Here is a 26431-nt window from a genome sequence, read left to right as displayed (position 1 = left end):
TGTGTGACATGACATTTGTGACACAAACTACCTTAGTGATGTGACAATGGCTGTATTAAAGTGTATAGTACTGATTCTGGTGACAGTAGTGAGTGGTGACAATGTTACTGATGTCAAAGACGAAATACCACATAAGTTGAAATTTCTAGAAGCAGTTGCAGGTAGGGGCTTCGGTGATATGTACAGTAACGGTACTTTTCGGACAGGGAATTCGTTGTGGGATAATATACTGAATAAGTGCGCGTTGGAACCATCGATGAGTTGTTTGCAAAAGAACTTCTATTCGTATCTGGACGAGAGTCTAGATTCCGGTGAAGTGAACGTAGGTGGTGTGTGTTTCAAGAAGAATAATGTGGATATGAACAAGTATAGTAAGGAAGCGAATATCATATACTTGACGGGCGGGAAGAACGAAGAGAGATCGTTGGATGAAGAGAATGAGATACCAGATGATGAGGAAGCAGGTAAATATTTAATTTTAATAACTATTATAATAGCAACTATATATTAGAAGCCTATTCGTCTTACCAATCGTAGGATTGAGATGAATTTAACTGAAAATTTTAAAGTAGCTGAGCCATTAAAGTAATTAGCTACTTTTGATAGGACTCAAGTCTTAACATTTAATCGGAACTGAAAAACTGAACAACGAAGCTTAATATATTAGCCGTTAAAGCGGCTTAGTTATTTAGTTAGACGTTACGATGAAACAAATATACTTATGATCTATAAAATTATGTGCTAATGGAAGCTGGGGCTCCAGAGATTGTTTTTATTTATATTTTAAATGAACACAGACTCCATAAATATTCTTTTATACTTCTCATTAAATCAACTAATTAATCACCAAAATATGCCTCTGAGTGTAGCTACTGGAACACTAACGGCCGTTCCCAATATTTGATCTATCTCTGGTTTTGCCCTACTAGAGATAGATAGGATTAGCTCACATTAGACATTAGAGACATATATTTTATGTCAATTGTGAGCTATTCCTATCTCTAGTAGGGCAAAACCAGAGATAGATCAAATATTGGGAATGGCCGTAAGGTGTGACACGTAGAAATTTCACATGAACAATTTGTCACACATGGTTTTACAGTTCATGCATCGTTTTGCCAATTCTTTTGTCGTGCGCCCCACATTTATTATTTGTAATTTGTACGTGACTATTGATAATAATTTCTATGACATTTTGGTTTTCTAATCACTAAAAGTTACGAATCTTTCTTTTTCACTTTTGAGTAAAAATTGAGATAACTCTAAACGTAAAATATTACGCAAAGGTCCGTCGCTACTAGCACGTACAGTAAAATATAATCCGACCACAATCTGACATGTCGCACACGTCATATCAGAACATTGACAGAAACGTTGTCAAACGTCGAACGAAACTTTTTGTTTACTGTCTATGCCTGTGCTGCCTCTAGCGTGAAAACATTGCAGAAATGTATCCTATTCATTTTGATATACCACCAAGTTGCGTGAAAAATATAGTACAATTTAAATAAATATCTTATTTATATATCTTACTAGCTGTCCCGGTGAACGTTTTTTTGCCATATAAAGTATTTCGCCCGTATTATTTTATTGAAGTGAGTATGTCACCATGGCAACGTCCATCGCTATCCCGTCGCACAAACAATGGTCTCTGTCAGTCTCGACTTGTAATAATTTACTATTATTTATTCAACAAATGCACTTATCAATATAATAGGTACCCAGTTGCCGATTCTCAGACCCACTGAATATGCATATATTTGGTTAACATCAGTAAAGCCGTTTCGGAGGAGTACGCGGCCTAGCATTGTGACACGAGAATTTTATATATTATAAGATTTATTTATAAGTTTATTATGTTAGTTACGTTAAGTTTTGTTAAATATTAAATATTTCAAGATTATTCCAATTAAGTATAGGAAGTCTATTTTTACTTTCAGCAAATAAATTAATATTTAATATTAGATGTTAACTGTTTTTACCATGGCGAAAACGGAGGTTGTCACCTCGTAACGTCTAAATGGGACAGCCGATTTTGAATTTTTTTCACCAATGTTTTGTTTTACAATTTTTATTGAAGTTGCCTTATTAATTAGTTATATTCTGAAACTTATTTAATTTAATAAAATATTACTTTTATTTTATAGTTGACACAATTGATCTCAGTTCGGAACTTAGCACATAATACGTCATAACTCATACTTGTCACATCAGTAAAATATGACGTAAAATACAATATTATGACGTCTTGAGCACTGAAAAGTACACTGGGTTTTGTTTCGGAACTTAGGTCACATAAGTTGTTGGGAATTCTCTACCAGACTAATTGAAACAAGTCATTATTAGACATTAGAAAATTTATATAGCAAAGGTACCAATAGAGTTGTTAAACAAAAAGGTTAGAGAATATAAATGAACCAATTGAATGCAAATAGACAATTACATCTTTCATTATTATAATATAGTGAAGTGTGAACTGTCAACAAAACATGCGGAAGTATGAATGGAGAAAATCATTAATATATCATCATAGATAAATAGAAAAAGTGTCAAGACATGTAAGCGTTACTTATGAAAGTCAATTTCCCATATGCCGTAATGAAAAACCCTTCCGTACTGGTGAAAATATTGATTGTATTGAAACTGGAGCGTGTATTATTGAGACAACAGGAAAAACGATTTTCCGATGGGGTCATTGTTGAAGAAAATGAATTGAGAAAAGGTAAAAGTTATGTAATTAGCAATGACATTCAATTGAGATATTTTAAAATATTGGTCGACCCGTTTCGACGCTACAATGCTACGGACAGACGGACAAACATGCAAACTTATGACTCTGTTTTGTCGGGGCTTAAGATATTAGAAACTAGATTACCCGGTGAATACCTTTCCTCTTAATATAATCCTTCCTTGGACTTTCACAAATATTTCAAGACTAAAATTAGCCAAATCGGTTCAGTCGTTTTCGAGTTTTAGCGGACTAATCAAATTTAAAATTTGTTTTTATTCAGAAGATTAAATAATTATAATATAATCAGTCCAGACTTAAACGTCTACGTGGTCCAGTGGTTTATAACGTGGCGCTTGATCCCGAAGGTCGTAGGTGCAATTCTCGCGTTGGTGAAATGTTCTTTACTATTTTGATTGTCTGACAAGTGCGATGATCCGTATTGGAGGAGACATAATAATATATTAGATAACGCCCGCAATGCCATAGCACCAAAGTTTGTTTATTATCGCGCAAGAACGCTATTTTTTTTTCGGGATATAAGTATCATATCATGTCCGTTCCCGGGACCCAAAGTGTCACCATACCGTGAAAAGGTAACGAACAAACGGACTTTCGAACTTTTAAAATTAGTAGGAAGTATGGATTAATAGGTGATGGTCGAACTCAGAGACAATTTGTGATGACTGATGACCAAACTTCAATTTAGTTTGACTGATAATGAATGAGGCTTATGTCAAAATCTTCATTAATTTTAATCAAATCAAATCATTTATTTCAGGCATAAATTATACAATAAATACCTTAAAACTAACATAAATATTTTATATTTACTTAAAAACTAACACTATCACGTTTTGCCGGCCACGTGGCTCGCTTCGTTCCGCAGTCTCCCCCGGAACCTCCGGTAGACCACATTACAGGTAATTAATACTCGTCTCTGAGTGAGGCGGTAAGTTTTTTAGACTTACCCAATATAGTATAGTCATACTCTCGATGGCATTCTTTTATTTTCTCAGTGTTCTTAGTTCTAACATTGTAAATGATTTCTCCCCACACGCAACACACATTCTCCGAACACGAAAGTGTAGATTCCACTCTTACTTTTACCAAAGTCAAAGTAAAATAAAATATAATATATACAGCCGAACATATAACCTCCTATTTTTGGAAGTCAGTTAAAAAGAGGAAAAACCCGTACGATTAACCCAAAATTGGAGAAAACTAATAGAATATTGATCAACTTTCGAGGCGTCATTGAAATCGAGAGTGCTAGTTATTTAGATGATATCTTATTTCGCGGTCATAGGGTTCAAATTAGTGTGACATGACGGCACATATTATGTGACCTTTCTCTATTTACTGACAGTTAGCATTCTGTATGTTTGTATTGTGTAAGTTGAAGTCCTTGTTAGCATTCCAACTGTGTACCTTACTTTCTTTTCTAGACCCTACGCGACGTGTCAAATACGTATTAAATACTTCCTTACTAAGCCCAGCGCTTTGTCAAAAATTCAAAACACCTTCAAAAATATATTATAGAGTTGAGTTTCATTCCCCCGCACGCGTCTTTTAAAGTAATGGCCACATTTTGATTTGACAAGACATTCAAAATTGGAACAGGAAGATCAACATTATGAGCGCTAAATCAATTTTACAACAGCTATAATTTTATAGATGATCTAGCTATTTTGGATATTTCGATTTCTCATTAAGTAGGTACCTTACACCTACCGCATGTGCCAAATTCCTATATTTGGTTCTAAACGTTTTAAATATGGTAATTTGAAGGATTAAAATATCCTAGAAGGACCAACTTTCTTTATGCTTATTGCGTTTCTCTGACCTTGAAAGATTATGATCCTTACTCATAAAAATATACTGTGTATACAGGGTGTAACACAATAAAGTGATAATGCTCTAGGGTGTATGTGTCCCTTATATAGAGTCCACTGTGAAAGTAGCAGCGCTGAAAGGGCACACTTTGTTTTAAGAAATGACATGATGGCAAAATAAAAAAAATATTCACGAATTTCTGAACGATTTTGCTGGCACCGTCTAATTATTAAAGTCATTTTTACTAGATCCTAGTAAAGAAATAAGTAACTATAAACTTGAGAAATTAAAGGATAGTTTTATTGGCGGCAAAATGCACGATTACCTACGAACTTCTGCATAGCACTAAATAAAACATACTCATCTACGTCACTCGGATAAAAAGTAGGCCAGCTACAAGTATTTGAACTTCAATTACGTTAATCGCTGGCCCTGTGTAAGACCGGCTTAACTACCAGTCATTCCTGTCTAGGAAAGTGAACTGGCTATGACACAATTTTTAGTTCAAGTTTATGTAGGGTGACGACCTGCATATTTAGACGTGGGAGAGCCATGCTTCGGCATGAATGGGCCGGCTCGACCGGAGAAATACCACGTTCTCACAGAAAACCGGCGTGAAACAGCGGTGTGCGCTGTGTTTCGTCGAGTGAGTGAGTTTACTGCCTACCTAGCATACGCCAACGAGATATCTCACTCTCGAGATAATTAAATTTTGACATTATGAGACGAGTAGTTACTCGTCTCATAATGTCAAAATCTCGACATTATCTCGACCAAACTCTATAAAAATGTGTTATTTCGATGATAGATCTACGCGAGAAAAAATGTTTGTCATGCTAGGGTCAATAGAGATGAAGAGACAAACCATCAAACATCGAGAAAACATGTAGAGTGAGATATCTCGTTGGCGTATGCTAGGTAGGCAGGGAGGCCCAATCCCCTACCCTATTCCCTTTCCTACCCTCCCCTATTCCCTTTCCTTCCCATCTCTACCCTCCCCTATTACCCTATTCCCTCTTAAAAGGCCGGCAACACACCTGCATCTCTTCTGATGGTACGAGTGTCCATGGGTGACTGACATGGTGATCTATCAACGCACAGTCCAAACCACTGGACGGATCGGGCTGAAATTTGGCATGCAGGTAGATGTTATGACGTAGGCATCCGCTAAGAAAGGATTTTGATAAATTTCAACCCCAAGGGGTTAAAATAGGGGATGAAAGTTTGTATATAATAATACTTCTTAACGCGAGCGAAGCCGCGGACAAAAGCTCGTTTATACTATAAAGACAAAGTGTTTCTGTCCACTTGTCAGTTCAATCTTCAAGCTTCAACTGCTGATCGGATTTTCGTAAAGAATTATTATAGATGCATTGAGTCCTAGGAAAGGACATAAGACATGGATTACAATTTACATGTTAATCGAGCCATTGTAAGTTGTGACGAATCTATTAAAGTGCGACTAATTTAAATATTATGAGTTATGACCTATTATAGGTTATGCGTTAACAATACAATGCTACAAACCGGCTAAACCGAAATATATATTTATCAACGTGCTTGCATGCTCAATTTGGAACACCACAGAATATTCCATCAACGGAATATTCCACCAAAATTTCTAATCCACATTCCATCGAAGTACCTGTTTCGATCAATATAAAGGGCCGACCCTAACCAAAAACAAACATGGTTCACTAATCAAAAATTGATAGCACGATTGATATATTAATGTTAATGACGGTTCAGTAAACAAAATGTTTACTTTCACTTCATTCATCTTTAAGATACGTACAGACAGTGCCGTAAATAGCCTTTCTTGCGCCCTGTGCGAGCTTATATAACTGCACCTTTGTTTTTTAACCGACTTCCAAAAAGGAGAAGGTTATATGTTCGGTTGTGGATTTTTTTACTACATTGGCAAACATCTCTGGGGCGCAGCGAAGTACTTTATCGGGGGCAATTCAAAAAAATAAGAGTTGCCTGGTATGGCCATTCTTGCGCTCCCCAGAGTCTACGCCCTGTGCCTGGGCACCGGTGGCATCGCCCTATTTACGGCACTGCGTACAGGTCATGAGGAGTTGCAGCGGAAGGGGTAGCATTTATGTTAATACTAGATGAAGCTCGCAACTGTGTTGTGCCAAAATCAGTTTACCGCGCGGGAACCGTGTTCTGGGATATCATCCAGGGACACAGGGAGGCGTTTAATAGGTAAAGTGCGACAAGAAGTCGGAACTACATAATATAATAGGCGAACGCGTTGGCCGATGCGTTGGCCGGCGCGCTGGCCCAATGTGTAGAACAGGCGTAATACCTACCGCCAACACGCGAACGCCCGTGCTACACATTGGGCCAGCGTGCCGGCCAACGCGTCGGCCAACGCGTCGGCCAACGCGTTCGCCTATATGTAGTGCCGACATTAAATGAACGTGGGCGAGGACGCTGCTGGTAAAGGAGAACTGTCAAAAATAACGTTAAATTTGTATGATGGCAGCGTTAGTTCCTTTTTAACCGACTTCCAAAAAGGAGGAGGTTATATTATGTTCGTCTGTATTTTTTCGCAACGTTCTTTTATATTTTATAGCCTTGTCGAGCTGTAGCCGCAATTAATACAGAAGTTTTTAACATAATATTATATTTTTAGGTCACAGTCAAAACTGCTTATACTCTGTAGTCTGTAAAAAAGATTGTCTCATAAATGCACAGTCATAGCCCATTCATCTATTTTAATGACACGACATGAACACGACAGTCTTATGACAGCCTAAGGGTCAACTCACACTAGGGCAGACGAAGCGTAGCGAGTCGTGAGTCGTGACGCGTCATGTTTTTCGATTAGCATATTTTTATAGGCATATTCATAGGCATAGTTGACGGACCTACGTCATTTGTTACGTCCTACCTACGTCATTGGTTACGTCAATTCTAAGATATCGGTCGGTTAGGTTTGACGTAACGCGACTAAATTACGTAGGTCCGCCATCTGCCTAGGTATCAACTTTTCTGATAGTACATAGTTATTTCTGTTATGTAAATGAGCTAGGAACCAGCGGTAGTTGGATCACTGTATTGTAATAATGGAAACCGGCCATTATAGTGAAGCTGTAAAATAGGGAAATTATTAGTAAAAATCTTTTTAAGACGCTCCCCCTACAGATATATGCCGAATTTTACGCTATTAAGTCATAATTTGAAAGCTACTAAATTATAATAAAAATACAGCAATAATCTTCAGCATATGAACATTCCTTTCTCCGTTATTATTTTCCTATTTTTGTTTATTATACTCATGATATCAGCTTCCAAAGTACTTAATACCAATTTATTTCAATTGAAGCCTAAATTCAGTATCTCCCTAGTATTTACAAATTACGTTTATTTGAAACACACGCCAATAGATCGACAATTTCACTAACTACATATTCGCCGTTTGAGTTTTTTAGGTCAATTTTGAACGAAGACAAGTAAAAAAATAGGATTTTGGTGCGATCTCGGCAACGCGGCAAATGTATGGTCAAGGGATGGCCTTAAAGGATCACTTTCAAAGAAACTCCAAAGTAAAACCTATTAAACCCACAAGCGAACGTGTGCGCATACGCATACTCATTGTCTATAGTCTATACACTACACTCTATGTAAACTTCACTAGCTTTCTACACATGACAAAAGGTGACAAACAGACAGCCCTAATAGCTACACAAAAGGTACGGGAAGTTAATTGTTGTGATGATAAATGGTCATGGATAATAATCGGCCAAGTGCGAGTCGAACTCTCACACGAATTCCGTACTGATAAAGTGCAAAGAGAGACCAAAAATTTAGTTTTTTGTATGGGAGCCCACCTTAAATTTTTATTTTATTTTTATGTTATAATTACTAATTATTAAAAAGTAGACATAATTAAGGCCATTGTGAAAATATTAAGTGCATAACTGTTGTAAAAAGTGGGCCCGTGCGAGTTTCTTACGCCGGTTCTTCTCGCTGTGTTAGTTTCCGAACCGGTGGAGACGTTCAGCAGACGCAGACGTCCAGAGAATATTTGCAAAAATGTATTCTGAATAAAATAAATTGAGTTTGAGTTGCCATTATTGATAACGAGCAAAGCCTTCTTTGCTCGTTATCAATAAAAAAATCACAATTTTGTAAGGGAGCCCCATTTAATATAAATTTTATTTTGTTTTTAGTATTTGTTGTTATAGCTGCAGATATAATACACAATCTGTGAAAATTTCAGATGTCTAGCTGAAGCGGTTCTTGAGATACAGCCTGAAGACAGACAGACAGACAGACGGACAGACACGAAGTCTTAGGGTCAATTCAGATCGCAATGTGACGCGTAGATGCATTTCTAAATTTATATGCATTTGACAGATTCGCAAGACGTCTAACGCAATTGAAATCTGTCAAATCCATATAAAATGCCGCGCCGCGCCTCGCCTCGTCGCGTTGCAGTCTGAATTGACCCTTAGAAATAAGGTCCCGTTTTTACCCTTTGGTACGGAACCCTAAAAAAGGATAATCAAACTAGATGTCGCCCGCAACTCCGTTGCGCCAAAACTCGTATATCGCGCAATAACCGTACATTTTCTGGGATAAAAGTATCCTATGCCCTTTCCCGGGAATCAAAGTATCACCATACCAAAGAATCATGGCCAAATTTGTATAGGAGCTGGACTCGACTTTTATTTTTGATGTCTCAAAAAAAAACTATAGTTAGATTTGGTTGTTCTTGTGCTCTAAACATAATTCCGTTTAAGAATGATGTCTAAATAGCCATGGTTTTTTACAATAATTAATAACGTTAACAATTATTTTGAGGTTAGACTTAAGAACTACCTTTTTCCCGACTGCGGTGTGGCCTACAGTGTATATTCGGCGATCTCGTTTCTAAATATTTCAATTTTTCCTAGAGTATTACCCAAATGCGAATGATCGCCGGCTGAGAACATAACGAAACTAAAATATCGCACATCCTCTAAAAAAGTGTCATATCACAAAAAAACAAGTTTTGAGAAAAACGCGATTTAAATATATTTTTTAACTATTTGTGTTATTACTAATTTATTATTATTGATTTGCAACTTTCAAAAACAGAAACAAGTGAAGAATTTATTAAGCTTGTTTACAGAAAGAAAGAAAAAACACTCTATAAGAAAATATGTAAATTTATTAAAGAAAAAAGAAAATGTGTCCCATAATGTGACTCTTTTTCACATTACTTAGCAACAGATATTAAAATAAAATACTACTTCTTAAACAATAAAGCGAGGAAAATAATTTCAAAAACTCTAAATAACCAACAAAATCTAAGCATTATTTTAAAGGAACTCTCCAAATCACAAATAATATTAAGCTACGTTAAAATATTACATTATCTTTGACCCACCATTTACATCGTAAAAACTTAATTAGTACCTTCTTGATTCTTCAAAGTATAACTTAATTAGTATACTTATTAGTATAACTTAATTAGTATCTTTAAATTACAAAAATAAAAATAAAAAAACATGACAATAGCCTCTGTGCAACACATAACTAATAACTTAATTAGTTTCCTTAAAGTTGGGAATAAAAAGAAGAATAGTAATTGGGAATGTGATTATTCTCCAATAAACTTAAGAGATCTTTTTTTTTATTCTCTTTTATTTTAGGGCGACATCTATACGCCCTTTTAATGTTAATATTTTCGGAGTTGATTTGTTTTCGGCTGATTTCAGCCTCCTTAAAATGATCATCTTTATAGGAATGTTTATAAAAAACTTTGTTAGGTTCGCCTTGGGTCACTTTAAAAACTTTCAAATCAGCAGTCTTCAAATTCTTCGCATTGAAGCCGATGTCTTCTGATAAACTCTTCATTGAAAAAAAATTTTTAAAGCTCATTTCGTTCACGTGGTATGGTTTACCTTTTTTTTTGCGGTTCTGATAATTTGTGCATATTGGCTGGGGACATAAATGGGGCCAGACTTAAGGTTTTTCTTAATAGCCTTTTCTATAGTGGAATGTACAGAATCACCTTCATTTTGTGTGTGGCCGGTGATGAGGTACTTATGAGTTATTGATTTTATCTTAGGATACTTTAACAAAGCGAAAATGTACATTGAAAAAATAAATTTATTCTTCTGCTGGCCACAGCAATTGTCTGAAAAAAATACTATTTCAATCCCTGGCCCATCATAATCTACCATTTTCTTATCTATAAAATCAAGTATGCAAGATCCGATTTCGTCTGCGCCTCTGTTAGCTTCTCCTTCATGCCATAAATAGCATTCCGTATGATCAGATCCAAGTTCACTTATTGTAAAATTTAGATTATTTAATTTCGACTTATAATAGAATACGGAAACATCTCCTTTTGGCGTTTGCAGCACAGCCTGTAAATCATACACTGCAACAATATAGTCAGCACTCACATTAAGTTTTTCTTTCTCTTTTTCGAGTCTAGACAGTTCTTTTTCTTCTAAGTGCGTTGTATACTTAATATTCAATTTCTCTTTTCCAGAGCTATCGGCATTTTCATAACTAACACATAACTCGCAACGATCTTTTTTAGGTATGAAGAAGCTTATGTTAAATTCTTGGTTAAAGATTTTTGCGTACATTTCGTGGTGTGCTGCTGGAAGACCTTGCTTTAAACATTCTGTTTTGTAATCTTCATATAAATCTGCAATACATTTACCACCATCGATGAACTCTCGGCTAGAATTTTTTCTAATATAGTGGCTTTCTATTCGTGGTATCGACTGTATGTGATCTCTGACAGATTTTTTAATGGATTCATCAATTTTTTTATGATTGCCATGTTTTCCTCTTTTATCTACCTCAACAAAACCTAGCTCTCTCTTATTAAAAACTGTTCTTACAACTCGGTCGTTAATATCTAAGGTAGCCATAAAGAACTTTTTGCACACTCGTATTTCTTCATTATTCACGATAAAATAATAGGCATTATTGTGTTTGCGAGGCTTCTGTTTCCCCGTAAAACGAACTGCAGGCATAATTTCTTTGGTACAGTTATTTATAAAGTTTCGTTGCAAGTTAATGTCCCCTAATTCCCAATATTTACTAAAAATTCTCATCCTGTCTTGACTTTGAATTTTTACCGAACATTGCATTTTACATTTATTAATTTCACATGGTGGTTTCATGGCCCGTGCAGGAACAGTTTTCTTTTTTTTAGATCTCGAAACATAAGACTGACCGGTATTACGTAATTTCTTTGCTTTGACACTTAGCCACTCATCAACTCTTGCTAGACGTTTTCTGCCTTTCTTAACATTACTGTTGTCCTCCATTTCAGTCAAATTTTGTGCCGCTTCTTCATCTATATTTTCTTGTGCAGATTGTGACGGTAGTCTAATGTTTTGAGTAATTTCTTCATTACTCTCCTGTACAGATTGTGACGGTGGTTGGATATCTTGGACACCTTCTTCATCTTTGTTCTCCTGTACAGATTGTTGGATGGGTAAGTCAATGTTTTGGTCACTTTCACTAACTTCATTCTTCTCTTCATATTGAGGGCTCGATTGTCTTAAGTTTTGGTCGCCTAACACTTCTGGGTCATTTATACTGGTTGGTGGGATTACATGCTGTACCGTAGAAGATCTGGAAGAGCTCCTGGAAGAACCGCTGGAAGTGCTACTGGAAGAACTACTCGAATAGTTAGGGTCCTTCACCGAATCGTCATCATCTTCAGAAAAATATTCCGAGTTTAGAGTCTGTTCAAGGTCATCGTTAATTGTTCCGGTATCGTCTGATACATCAATGCCTGGTTTTATACTACTGGTGGTGGGTACTAAATCATCTGCAAAAAAATTATATACTTAAAAAAGAGAATATACAATATTATGATAATTTAGCAAATTATATTAGTATTAGTTAGAAGTAGTAATATTAATATTATTTATATAAGTATTATAATATGAGAACTAAGAAACAGACGTCAATGTAGATGAGTTAGCAAATAAAGCAATATACAGAACAACCAAAAGATGCGTGTAGGTATAGCAAGTAGAAAAGTATTTTTTAAAACTTACCTGTGCGGTTCATGTTATTATTTTCTTTATTGTTATCATTTCCACACATTTGCAGTAACCGCTTGCCTCGACCTTCTTTAAATTGGCTAGCCATTTTATACCTAAAAAAAGAAAACTAAAAGTTAACGTCATTTTGGGCAACTTTGAATTGCGGTTTAACTTTGAACAATACATTATTGTATTGTTCAAAGTTTAACCGCAATTCAAAGTTACCTAAAATAAGCGTACTTAAATAGTGGTATTAAACTGCCAAATATTTTAGGTAACTAGCAAGCGGAACTAGCGCAACCAATTGATATGTTTTCATATATCTGTACTAAATCCAACGATATATATGGAATCAAGTTTAGCAGTCATTTTTTATTTTATAAGTACTATTAATGTTACACCAATTGGCGGCGCTAATTATATTAAACATTTATCAGTAAAACATTGAAAGGTGAACCTAACCTAACCTAGTATATTATTTGCGTTTTATATATTGCAAGTGAACAAAAATCTAGGATTGAATAGTAAAAAAGTGACACAATATATGATACAATCTTTTTTTAGAAGAATAAATTACAAATCAACAGCAAAGTTGACAACGATAACGTCATAACCTATGATGTGACATTTTTTTAGACTAAGCTGAACACAAATTATGTCATAACCTTTAATGTGGCACTATTTTAGATAGGCATGTAAGTATTTTTTAGTTTAAGTTTCTAAAAAACAGTCGTAAAATGTGTTACGACTGTTTTTTACTCATTAATATATAATAATGACAAAACGACTTACCCACAATACTGTTATAACACAGCTTATGACTACTTTCACCAGCACTAGCACACGTCCACCCGTCACAAGCCGTGATGCGGCACTGTCGTGGAGCGGGGGGCGCGGGATTACGCTCCGTAAAAAACCGACACTACCGCCATCTTTTGATTAATATTTGCACTAATGTTATGGCTGTTTTCTTGAGCGATAGGAGGGAAAAAAATGCATCAAACTGTATTTTTATCTTAATACTAGGTTTTTTTGTGTTATGACAGTTTTTTAGAGGATGTGCGATATATTGATCTTTTTTGTGACAGACACATTTCTAATATTTTTCGATGCCTTAAAATATTTGGGAATTTTTGCTACCAATGGCATATCGGGACGCCACCGCCCACATTTTATCATCTAGTACGATTTGGCCATTGTTCTTTCAGCAAAATCGGTTCAGGTGTTCGGGCGTGAAGAGGTAACAAATAGACAGACACACTTTCGAATCTATAATAATATTAGAATGGATTATGATCTTTTACGGTTGCTATTGTAGAAAATAAAATAAAACAAATCGCACTTAAAAATTCATACAACAATTTTGCTAATTGTTGTAAGTATGAATTTGCCTTTTTTTACTTTTATACGTGGGAGAAAAAACTTTTATACGTGGGAGAGCCATGCTTCGGCACGAATGGGCCGGCTCGACCGGAGAAATACCACGTTCTCACAGAAAACCGGCGTGAAACAGCGCTTGCGCTGTGTTTCGCCGAGTGAGTGAGTTTACCGGAGGCCCAATCCCCTACCCTATTCCCTTCCCTACTCTCCCCTATTCCCTTCCCTTCCCATCCCTACCCTCCCCTATTACCCTATTCCCCCTTAAAAGGCCGGCAACGCACCTGCAGCTCTGCTGATGCTGCGAGTGTCCATGGGCGACGGAAGTTGCTTTCCATCAGGTGACCCGTTTGCTCGTTTGCCCCCTTATTTCATAAAAAAAAAAAAAATTGCATGACACTTTTGAAATATTACGTGAGAACAAAAGTTGGTACACAATTTTTGCATGCGTTTTACTTTTTAATATCACTTTGTTTGGATCGTGTGAATTTTGATAACGTGTGCATTGCGGTATTACGTTTTGTAAGTATTGTTGATGATAATATTATCGTTTCCTACGGATAATTTTAATTGTTGAGAAGAAAATATAAACGGATAATTTCAAACGGCAACATCACCAGTAGCCCTAGCATGGCCACCAGTAGAAATGCGAAAGTATAGACAAACTGTGGACATAAACTTAAGGTGCCGTTCAGATCTTTACCGCGGCTAATCGCGACCGCCAAACATTCAATTAAAATGCCACTTTATGACAAACTATAGTCTTAAAAAGTCTGTACTGTACTACCAAATTGGAAGTTCCAATGCCAACTTCCGCTCTATAACGGTACGGAACCCTTCGTGCGCGAGTCCGACTCACGTATTTTTTTACGTATTCTTTGGTCTTGCTTATTATTTTGGTCAATTTACTATGGATTATTAAAGACATTTAAGATAGCGGTCTCAAGCTCGCGTGTTTGGTATAAACGAGAGATTTAAGATAGCCATGAGAATAAGGTGACATAACAGTCCTATTCTATGGTTTATTTCTATATTTATTTGTAAATGTTGTTAAAGAGGGTCATAACTCATAACAAAACAAAGTGATAAAACTTTAGCTGTGTATGTTTCATTTATATGGAGTTCACTGTAAAAGTAGCAGCGCTGAAACAGCATTTTTTTTGACGCTGGTGCACTTACCAAAAAAACACAAAAAAATGCTCTCTCAGCGCTGCTCTCTCAGTTTTTTTTTTTTTTTTTTTAATGAAATAAGGGGGCAAACGAGCAAACGGGTCACCTGATGGAAAGCAACTTCCGTCGCCCATAGACACTCGCAGCATCAGAAGAGCTGCAAGTGCGTTGCCGGCCTTTTAAGAGGGAATAGGGTAATAGGGGAAGGTAGGGATGGAAAGGGAACGGAATAAGGGAGGGTAGGGAAGGGAATAGGGTAGGGGATTGGGCCTCCGGTAAACTCACTCACTCGGCGAAACACAGCGCAAGCGCTGTTTCACGCCGGTTTTCTGTGAGGACGTGGTATTTCTCCGGTCGAGCCGGCCCATTCGTGCCGAAGCATGGCTCTCCCACGTCTAAAAGTGAACTCTTTATAAACACACACACACACACACACACACACACACACACACACACACACACACACACCCTAAAATATTATCGCTTTAGGGAAACCCCTAACAAACAACAAAAACAAACCTAGCCCAATTTTTTTCGTTCAATAATTATTATAAGTCAACGGAGTCTTTGCTTCGCTGCACTACGCTCCCGCCTTAGCCATCTAACCTAACCCAATCAAGTCGTATTGGGCCAACATTGCTATTAATTACCTAAGAATTATAATATTATACTGTATATATGTTATAGTCAAAGTCCGATACACAGTCTCTTCGCGGAAGGACTGGTTTATCCTAGGTTTGGCCAAAGCCGTCAGGCGATCCCCGAAATACATTTCAATTTCGCCCTTTGCCTGAAGTATTTTTAGTCAAACCCAGGAGCTCCTAACTTTTCAGTCAAACGACGAAAGTAAATTATTCTGTTTCGGTTTTGGCCTAGTCAATCCTAGAAGCGACTGCAAAACTCGGTTAAACGTTGATCTGAACATGTTTAAACAGGTTCATAATGTCTCTCGCGGTGTTCCGACCGATTGTTTTGTCATTTCATGTTCGTTCATTGAGCGTGCGGGCGTGTAATTGTGTAAAATTGAAGATGAGTGAATCAAACCAAACGGTGTTGTTGTTACTAAAAACGTGGATAAAGAAGCTTTATTAAAACAATTAACATTAACATCAATGCCTCACCATGTCAGAAAAATGATTAATTTGCCACTTTAACTACCTAAGAAATTATTAAAACAATTAACATTAAAGTTAATGCCTCACCGTGTCAGAAAAATGATTAATTTTCCATTTTAATTACTTAAGAAATTATTAAAACAATAAACATCAAAATTTTAAAAATGTTATTTTTTTATACTTACCTAATCTTACAAACTAACCTCCGTATATTCCAAAGCATTTATTTATTTATTTTATACTTTATTGCACATCGTACAAAAGGCGGGCCTAATGCCACACGGCATTCTCTCAAAGCATCTCAAATATAAAAGTGAAAATCACGTAAGCTGACCAATCAGGTGTCAGAACTGGCAGAGTTAAGCGGTTAAGACTTGAAAGCTGCTTAAATGATAAAATGCTTCCAAATATACGAAGATAAGACACTTCATACCTATATCGGAGTTTGACTCGTCAAACCCCGATTTAATAAAATTGTGTTTTGACGTTTGCCTGACCAAATTAGTCCCTCCCAGGTTTGACGAAAATTGTTTAGTCAAAGGCCGAAAATTTACATTTGTTTGGGCTTTGACTAAGTCATTCAGTCTGACCTGAGGATTGACCAGTCCAACCTAGGAGCGCCGGAGCTTCGGAGTTTGCCTATAACATATATACAATACTTTTGGGATGATAAATTATCGTCCCCACTCCCTACAGGCTACAGCCTTACGATGCCTTGAAAATACTTAGTTAGTAAGTAACTCGTAAACACCAGAAAACATAAGACCTTATCTCAAGTTTTCGGAAATTTTAAAATGCGAATTAAACACCCCGCTTAGGAGAACCTAAGCGGGGTGTTTTCCGGGGGTGGAAGTGGTACGCAGGCTTATCTCACCCAAAACATCCTTCCTCAACCCATACTACTACCAAAAATTGGGTTAGGTTTGTAAACCTTAGCCTCGCTTTATTTTGTTACACCTGTAGAAATCAAATCTAACTGCCACAATCAGAGACATAATAATTAGTGATGATTAAGTCAATTTAACCCATCAACCCCCAAGCGGCAGCCGGCTGCCGCATAACAATTTGACATATATTGTGTCTGCGATTCCCACGATGGAGGTTCTACTGAAGAGTTTGACAAATAATGTAAGGGACAAGGTCTTATGTCAAACTATTCATTTAATTACAGTTAAGTTATTAATATCAGTCTCTGAGATCATAAAGATCATATATTTTAATTTTAGCCTTAGAGGTAACACTAATCTATACTAATATTATAAAGCGGAAGAGTTTGTTAGTTTGTTTGTTTGTTTGAACACGCTAATCTCAGGAACTACTGGTTTGATTTGAGAAATTCTTTCAGTGTTAGATAGCCCATTTATCGAGGAAGGCTATGGGCTATATTTTATCACGCTAATACTAATAGGAGCGAAGAAATAGAGAAAAGTGTGGAAAAAACGGGAGGAAATTATTTGAAAGAGCTTATTTAAACTCGCTAATCTCAGGAACTACTGGACCCATTTGAAAAATTCTTTCAGTGTTAGATAGCCTATTTATCGAGAAAGGCTGTAAGCTACATTTTATCACGCTAAAACTAATGGGAGCGAAAAAATAGAGAAAAGTGTGGAAAAAACGGGAGAAAATATTTGAAATGGCTTATTTGAACGCGCTAATCTCAGGAACTACTGGTCAGATTTGAAAAGTTCTTTCAATATTAAATAGCCCATTTATCTAGAAAGGCTATAGGTTATATTTTATTGCGCTAAGACTAATAGGAGAGAAAAAATAGATAAAAGTGTGGAAAAAACGGGAGAAATTATTTGAAATGGCTTATTTGAACGCGCTAATCTCAGGAACTACTAGTCGAATTTAAAAAGTTCTTTCAGTGTTAAATAGTCCATTTATCGAGAAAAGCTATAAGTTATATTTTATTGCGCTAAGACTAATAGGAGAGAAGAAATAGATAAAAGTGTGGAAAAAACGGGAGAAATTATTTGAAATGGCTTATTTGAACGCGCTAATTTTAGGAACTACTAGTCGGATTTGAAAAATTCTTTCAGTGTCAGATAGCCCATTTATCGAGAAAGGCTATAGGTTACATTTTATCATGATAAGACTAATGAAAGCGAAGAAATAGAGAAAAATGTGGAAAAAATTGGGAAAAAATTGGGAAAATTATTTGAAAGACTTATCTCACGAACTACTGGAGCAATTTTTCTGATATTTGGCACAGGTAAGAATTAGACCACGTGAAGGATCATAGGCTATTTTTGTGGACTAATTTGTCTGTGAAATATTTAATTTACGCGGGCGAAGCTGCGCGCAACGTTATATTTCGCGTGGTCACGATATTACGCGTAAACGGCTGGACCCATTTTGCTGAAATTCGGTATAAAGATACTTTGAGTCCCGAAAAAGAACATAGGATACATTTTGTCCCGGAAAAATTACTGTTTACTGCACAATATACGAATTTTGATGGAATTTAGTATGGCAATACTTTCAGTCTCGGGAAAGGACAAGGGATACTTTTTATTCCGGAATATATACGGTTCCCGCACAATAAACTTTTATGATTCTCGCCTAAACTATTTAATCTATTTTCATTTTGATGAAATTTGGCATGGAGATTGGAGATACTAATTTGAATCTGGGACAAGGAATGTTTTTTGTCCCGGAAAAATGTGCGGTTCCCACACAATATACTTTTCTGATTTGCGCGTAAACGACTCAATCGATGTACGGGAACAACTATAAAGTCTACGCGGACGAAGTCGCGGGTAACAGCTAGTTGGTTTAATAATATGACAGCCGATAGTTTTATCCCATTTAAATAATTTTACTTTGATAATAAATGATTAGATAATATTAATTTAATGATAATTTTCTTGGTGTACAGAAAATTATATAAGTATTTCTTAATTTTCATGCAGTTGTGACGCGTCTAGTCTTTTAGGCTGGTCCTACGAAAAACGCATGTATGTACACGTTTATCGTATTAGATTTCCGAATTCATTTTCCGCACTAGAGCAAACATTCAATTTATTCACGCGCGGACGCGCCGTTTTGCACTTGACACGTACGTGCGGAAATTTGTTCACAAAAAGCATAAAGCGAACGTGTGCGCCAGTCAACCAGCCAGACAACCACTACCACACCACGTGGTCGGGCGTATGTTTCGTATTGTAAAGGAACTGGACCATTCACACGTAACACATTTTGCAGTCGTTGTCGACCACTTGTGTGATACCGACCACATCGCAACCACAACGTTGCGTCGATGCAATAACAGTGCACGCACGCCGCGCGCCGCCCGCGTTCTTCCCCCCTCCGTTTCATTGACTTTCGTACGTAACCACATCGCAACTAGGTACTGACGACAACGCAACTACGTCGGCAATTTGTCGGTACCACAAAGCAACTACAAAAAGCTGCAGCGACACCATTTACACGTAACATGTTAATTAGAATAAGATCTAAAGAAAATGTTTTGAAATAATAATTAGACAATATTACCACGCCAATGAGGCAGAAATTTTGATACCATACATAAATATTAAGAACTATTGTTAAACAAATTTCCTGGAAATAAATACTATTCTATTCTATTCTAACCTTCTCGACGACATTTTGTCGTTGCGATGTGGTGTGGTTGTGGTACGTGTGGGTTGGGCCCTTAATGTATTTTCTACTGATTCTATGCATTCGGATTTCCGTATACGGAAAACGTGTGCTTGCCTTATAGCGTTACTTTTTCTTATTATTTTTTTCGTGTGTTTAGAATACCCTTAGTTTTAAACTTATGAAATCCATGTGTATAGTTAAGAAAACATAGAGTTAGCATTGTCATTCGTCACTTAATTAAAGGCTTTAACAAACGTGAAATAGATCATTTATGGATCATTTATAGATCATAAACTAATTTAGGTTTACAGCTCTCAATCCCGGTTTCTTCGTGTTGGATTGGAAGGAAATGAATTAAAATGGAACTTTATTTTATGATCTGTAACACAGACATAGATCAAGATAGATACTGCATGTCGCTCTATTTGTATGAAAATGAGCGTACCACTTTTTCATAGCTGCTGTGTCGTACCGATGATAAGAAAAGTTCTATTTGAATTTCTACAGCTCAATACGGCACTTTTAGGCATTTAGGCATTTTAAAATTCCGATTGACGTTCGATTCCGATAGCAGACTAAAGAACAGACTTTCGCAAGATAGAGCATAGCTCGTCGTTTGGGAGCGCGATATGGCACGCGAAGTACATACACATGCGCTATCTATCATGATCTATGTCTGTGGTGTGTAATAAGTAAGTTTTTGCCCACCATTAATTAAGATAATATGGATTCAAATGCGGCCAAGATCGTAAATCGCTGTAAATTCCTTCATTTATTAATGGACAGTATCTTAACTACAGTCTGACAAGAAATTTTAAACGCTGAACTAAATTTTCTAAACATAATCACGGTCGAATTAAACGTAAACGATAAATAAATTTTTCGCTTAGCATATAATATATTATCTGTCTTGTAATGACTTAACGAGTAAACCTTTATAGAAGCCCTTGAAGAAAGAAAGCCCTATCCCATACAAAAAACATATTTTTACCTATTTTTGCTGATACGGAACCCTTCGTGCGCGAGTCCAACTCGCACTTGGCTGATTTTTATTATTATTAACAAAATCATTATCTCATATTACTAATTACGCCAGACAATCTGCAAAAGTTGGTGAAAGCATTTAAAAGTAATTACTGTAACCACATTTAATTAGCTGTTAATAATTTTATTCGCATAAAATTGTTTAAAACGTTAATAACTGATACTTACTTAATTTTTTCAATGTTATTACTTAATATTATGTAAAGTACATTCTATTGATTACATAATAAGTTTTTATGGACGTAACTGTCTACGTCATTAAATAAAAGAAGAGATATAAGTGATTATAATATTGTTATGGCCTTGATGAACTGGGCCTGTAGACAAGTGGCAAAGCGCTAACGCTAACGATAACGCTAGCGCTACAAAATGTATGCGATTTGACATAAGTCATCGCTTCGCTAGCGAATACTAATGTCAAATCCATACATTTTGTAGCGCTAGCGTTAGCGTTCGCGTTAGCGTTCGCGTTAGCGTTTTGCCACTTGTCTACGGGGCCTGCTACCATAAATTCATGTACATAGTGGTTTTCAAAAAAGTTCCTGAGATTAGGTACTTATTTTATATTTTTAAACTAGTCTTCTTTGGTGAAACCTCTGGGGACGACATTTTCTAAATTGAAGTTTTTACTGAATATTGCAATTTGCAGGAAAGTTATTTATCGCGACGAAATTCTTTTATCGCGCGGGAACCGTACATTTTTCCAGGATAAAAAGTATCATATGTCCTTTACCGGGACTCAAACAATCTCCATGCCAAATTTCAGCAAAATCGGTTCAGTGCTTCATGCGTAAAGAGGTAACAGACAGACACACTTTCGCAATTTAAATAATATTAATATGGAAGTATGGATTTGGATGTACCTACTAGAAAAAAAAGCGTATATTTTTAGTTTTATAATGATGAAAGATAATCATAAATCATTAAAAATGTCATGACTCATAATGCTTAAATCAAAATTATTCTAATTCCAGAAACGCCTTTAGAAGAGGTCACGGATGCCCTCTACGGCAAAGGTGTGAAGTTCCTCATGACACACGACATGAAACTGACACTACCTAATATGATGTTCGATGGAGCGACGGTCAAGGTGTCACCCAGGGCGCTGACGAAGACCGGAGCTCTAGTACATATAGAACTACAACCAAAGAAAGAAGTGGAGACGGGGAGAATATTCTTCAATAAGATTAGTGAGTATTTGAAATGATTTGTTTTATGTTGAAAGAATTTATATAGGGAATTAAGATAGAAGACCTTAACAATAACAAAACCAATAACAATAGTTTAATTACCTATAAATTCTTTCAATGCACTTTTAACCCACTAGTTTAAAGTCTATACAAATTTTTATTTAATTTAGTAATGTTCTGTCAGGTAGGTACCGTAAACTAAGGAAAAGCAAATAAAAATCTAAAAGAATAATATGTAAAACCAAATCATGGTAGGCTTTTGACAAACTTAGCCTTAATTCCCACATTCTTCTCTTTCCAGAGAAATACCTCAAGAAGAAACTGGTGATGGCAGCCCTGGCCATCATACTGGTCATAAAGCTGATAGCACTGAAGGTGGTGTTCATCCTACCAATAATACTAGGAATGACAACAGCCAAGAAGATGTTCCTAAAACTCCTACTGTTCCTGTTCCCGGCCCTCAGTCATATATTCAAACTCTGCTCATGGTACCACCAGAACTATCACACGACGAAGTATCATCATCACCATCATCTGATTACTCATCATAAGGTATGTTTTTATTTGAATGAGAATTCTTTAAAATTATGCAGTTTTTCTAAGTTTACTAAAACATAGAGCATTTCAAATATTTAGATTCGCCAAGTGTTATAACTTAGAAGACTTGCTATAACTTTCTTGTATTAGAGACGCTTCTTTGATTCATCTGATAAAAAATTAACTTAAATATTGTCGCGTCTATTTACAACTATTATAAATTGTACCTACAACTCAATGTCCTCATATTTATCAATATTATCATCATCAATATTCTCATGACTTCAACAACTTCATTACCATCAGTGCTTAAACAAATTTCATCATCATCACAGTTACAATCATCATCCCTTACAGCCTCATCATCACTCGCACCATCCGGCGCCAGTATACGGTCCTCCACATGGGCAGCACGTTCAGCACGGTCAGGCATATGTAAAGCACGTTGACAATGGAGCACCAGCCTTCGAACATTACCCTCAGGATTGGGAGCTGAGCGGACCTGGGTTAGGACCTGAGTGAGTGTACTTATTTAAATCTATACTTCTATTATAGTTCTATACTTCTATGATGAAGTTGGAGAGTTTTTTTTTGTTTGATTGCGCTGATCTAACAACCTACTGGATTTTTATGTAATTTGGTACAGATATAGATCAAACCACGGGGAAGGACGTAAGCTACTATTTTGTGAAAAATGTACGATGGTGGAATCCTTTTAAAAAGTGTCATTTTTGACGGACCCCCAAAAGATAATTTTTTGTCTTGACTCTCCATGTTGGTATCTGATAAAATTTGTATTAGCAGTAATTTATGAATTGTCTCCATTCTCCATGCTGGTGTCCGATAAAATTTGTAATAACAATAATTAATGTTTTACCCGCGTAGCCCTACAAGGCTTTTGAAGCCCAGACTCCAAAACACACTTTGAGAATGGCCTGTCTAGACTCTAATACTGATGCAGCTTTGTTGCGCCAAAATTGTTTGTGCTTCGGCAATCGTAATAAAATATCTCTTCCCTTTCCTATGACATAGAAATTCAGATGTCAACAATATTGTGAACTTCCACATTATTACAAAGTTTTTGAATATCATCAACTAATACTTATTTACAATGTCTTCCAGATACATATCGGACATACACCGCAATGCAATCGCCAGTTTCAAGCCGCAAGAGGCTGACATGAATGACATCAACGCTTGGGGCCTTGGTCTACCACCAGGTATCCTTTCAATTTTAACATGAAACAAAAAATGAGGGTGTATGTTGTATGTGTCTGAGAGTTACATTCAAACGGCTAGATCAAGATCAAAAGATCTATTTTTGTTTGTTTAAAGCTCATGATCGAGAGTGTTCTTAGCAAAAATTAATAATTGGCCTGTTTAATGCTGAATTTTTTGGGTTTATCTACTTCATGTTAGGAACTTCCAGTGATTTGATCGGTTCAGTATTTTGCATTCTCATTCCTGACATCTAGTCGTGTTTTTGAACGAAGGTTGTGTTTAAAATTCGTAATTTAACATTATTAAAATTATGTGCTGCATTTTCCAGGTCCAGCTGTCAACGTTGGTGAATATGCCAGCGCTAACACCATCAACGCGAACGTGGCAGCACCACCTGCCAACAGCAAATCATCCAGTAATATTGGAAGGTAAGAAGTACTGTCATAAAAGATATTAAGGTGTGAATAGTCAGGGTTATTGACTTATATCTTCTATTTCCTATTTTTTAATAGCTTTTTCTTCTTCATTTGCAAATTAATTTCATGGTGTAGGTAACACGATAAGAAGAACACGTGTACAAAGGTTTCTAGTTTTAGGGGTTTTGCATGTGTTAATCACCTTATACTTATTGTCCATCCTATTCCTTAAACTATCTGACCATATAAAATTATTATTTAATTATTTTCTAACTTATATTATTACTTATTTAAATTAAATGTTTATCATTCCAGACCACAAGGACCTCCGAACCCTTACTATCGAAAGAAATTGTCACGAGATCCGGCACAAGCAGAGAAAGATGCTTTGGTAGGTTTATGGTACACTCTATAGTTAGGTATAAGTGGTGATTGTATTACTTACTTAAATTAATTAATTTTGTATTATAATTTAGGTTTGAGTAAAGTTTCAAACGTGATCGACTACTGCGAAAAACGGTGTGATACTCGATCCCTGAGGCACGCCTAATACAATGTGACTTATTACAATCGTTAAATTTAATATCTGATAATATAACGCAAAACAATTGAAAATAACTTTTTACTACACATAACCCGACCTAATTACGTAGGTCCACCATCTCATCAACATCTCACATCATGAGTTCTTACAGATCCGAGCAGCGGCGCTAGCGGCTAAAGCACCTCCGTCTGCAGTCAGAGACGAGTTGCTGAGAGTATCAGCGGCCAAGTTGTCGGAGACCAACCGAGTGCAGCTCGAGACGAACCTGGTGAGGCAGCAGCAGGAGATATTGGCTGCTACGGATCCGGTGAGTATTGTATTGATGATGACAGGATATTAGCATCTACGGATCTAGCGTGTTAGACTTAAGATATTAATATGATGGCAAACGTTATGATGATCATTAATGAATGACTAGCAATCAAAAAAGATTTATAGAGAGTAAGTATTCACTACATGGGACCAGTTATAACCATTGAGGATAGTGGGTATGATGATGGTGATTAAAAAGCTATAATAGTGGTTGTCATTGGCTTTAGATATAAGAGTTGTTAATAGGTGTCCTCTGAAAACCTGAAAACAAATTAAGTAATCATACCACTTTAGAAAATTAAATAAATCCTAAAATATAAGTTCTTAGTTAAATCTTTAAGGGCAAGAATTTTTTCCCTAGTTCATAATACTCCCTAATAGATGGCGTTACCATTCTTTCAGGACTCCATAGCAGCTGAGAAGTTCTACGGCACTCTCATAGAGAAGGTGGACGCTATACTCAACTCTATCGGCGTCTCCGAGCCGGGGTGTAGGGAGAGAGCCATCTGCGCGCTATACAAGGACCCCTTCAAGCACTCGCCATATAGCAATCTAGTCTCGAACGAGCTGAGCAAGTAAGTAAATACCCTCAAAATTATGCGTATTCACGATCTTTAATAAGATATACTACTGCATTGTTTTCACACTAGAGGCAGCACCATCATAATAGTCAGTAAACAGAAAGTTTTATTCGACGTTTGATAACGTTTCTGTCAATGTTCTGATATGACGTGTGCAACACGTCGGATGTTGTTTAGATTACATATTTTCCTAGTAGAGCCCTCTGCTTGAACTAATATTCTCAATTGACTTGAATTCGAAAACTTTACCGTGCGGTCATTGGTACCTAGTACGGCTAGCGCTTATTGGATGTCGCGGGATAAAGTTTCCGAATCAGGGCACTGATTTGGTGCACTTATATCAAGTCTCGGTTGTGAATGAGATGTTATATTAATACTATCATTCATAGAATTTATTAAAGAGAAGGCATCAATTAGTTTAAAATATTTTGGCCATTAAGTGAATTCAACTCATCCATTACATTATGAGCCAAAAGTCTCTCAAACTCCCTTTTTCTTTGAATTAAATAAAAACGTTACGTTTGTTCCTACAACTCTATTCTCACAAATATTTTTAATAATTTCAGGGACTCCTCCGAGTTAGTTCCACCAGCTGAAAGCAAGATGGCGTTACGCTACTACAAATACGTCACCGCCGCTAGAGAGGGACAGGAGAACAAGGACTGTCACTCTCTCTATCCGCACTGTATTACGGATGGTGCCTAAATAGTTTTGCTGAAAGACTGCACTTTAA

The 26431-nt window shown here is 36.4% G+C and overlaps 1 protein-coding gene across 1 annotated transcript; it reads left to right on the top strand.

Annotated features, from left to right (window-relative positions):
• Window positions 1–46: 46 nt before the first annotated feature.
• On the top strand, window positions 47–26431 carry LOC121737862. The gene is made up of 10 exons (XM_042129593.1): window positions 47–464; window positions 21872–22087; window positions 22389–22639; window positions 22982–23142; window positions 23747–23844; window positions 24174–24273; window positions 24577–24652; window positions 24957–25112; window positions 25520–25692; window positions 26265–26431. The coding sequence occupies exons 1-10, from the start codon at window positions 47–49 to the stop codon at window positions 26401–26403; spliced, it is 1788 nt and encodes a 595-aa protein (XP_041985527.1). The 3' UTR covers window positions 26404–26431.

The sequence above is a fragment of the Aricia agestis genome, chromosome 21 (genome assembly GCF_905147365.1).
Source record: "Aricia agestis chromosome 21, ilAriAges1.1, whole genome shotgun sequence".
NCBI lineage: Eukaryota > Metazoa > Arthropoda > Insecta > Lepidoptera > Lycaenidae > Aricia > Aricia agestis.
Note: the sequence above shows the minus strand (reverse complement) of the source record. Positions and strands in the feature narration are given on the sequence as shown.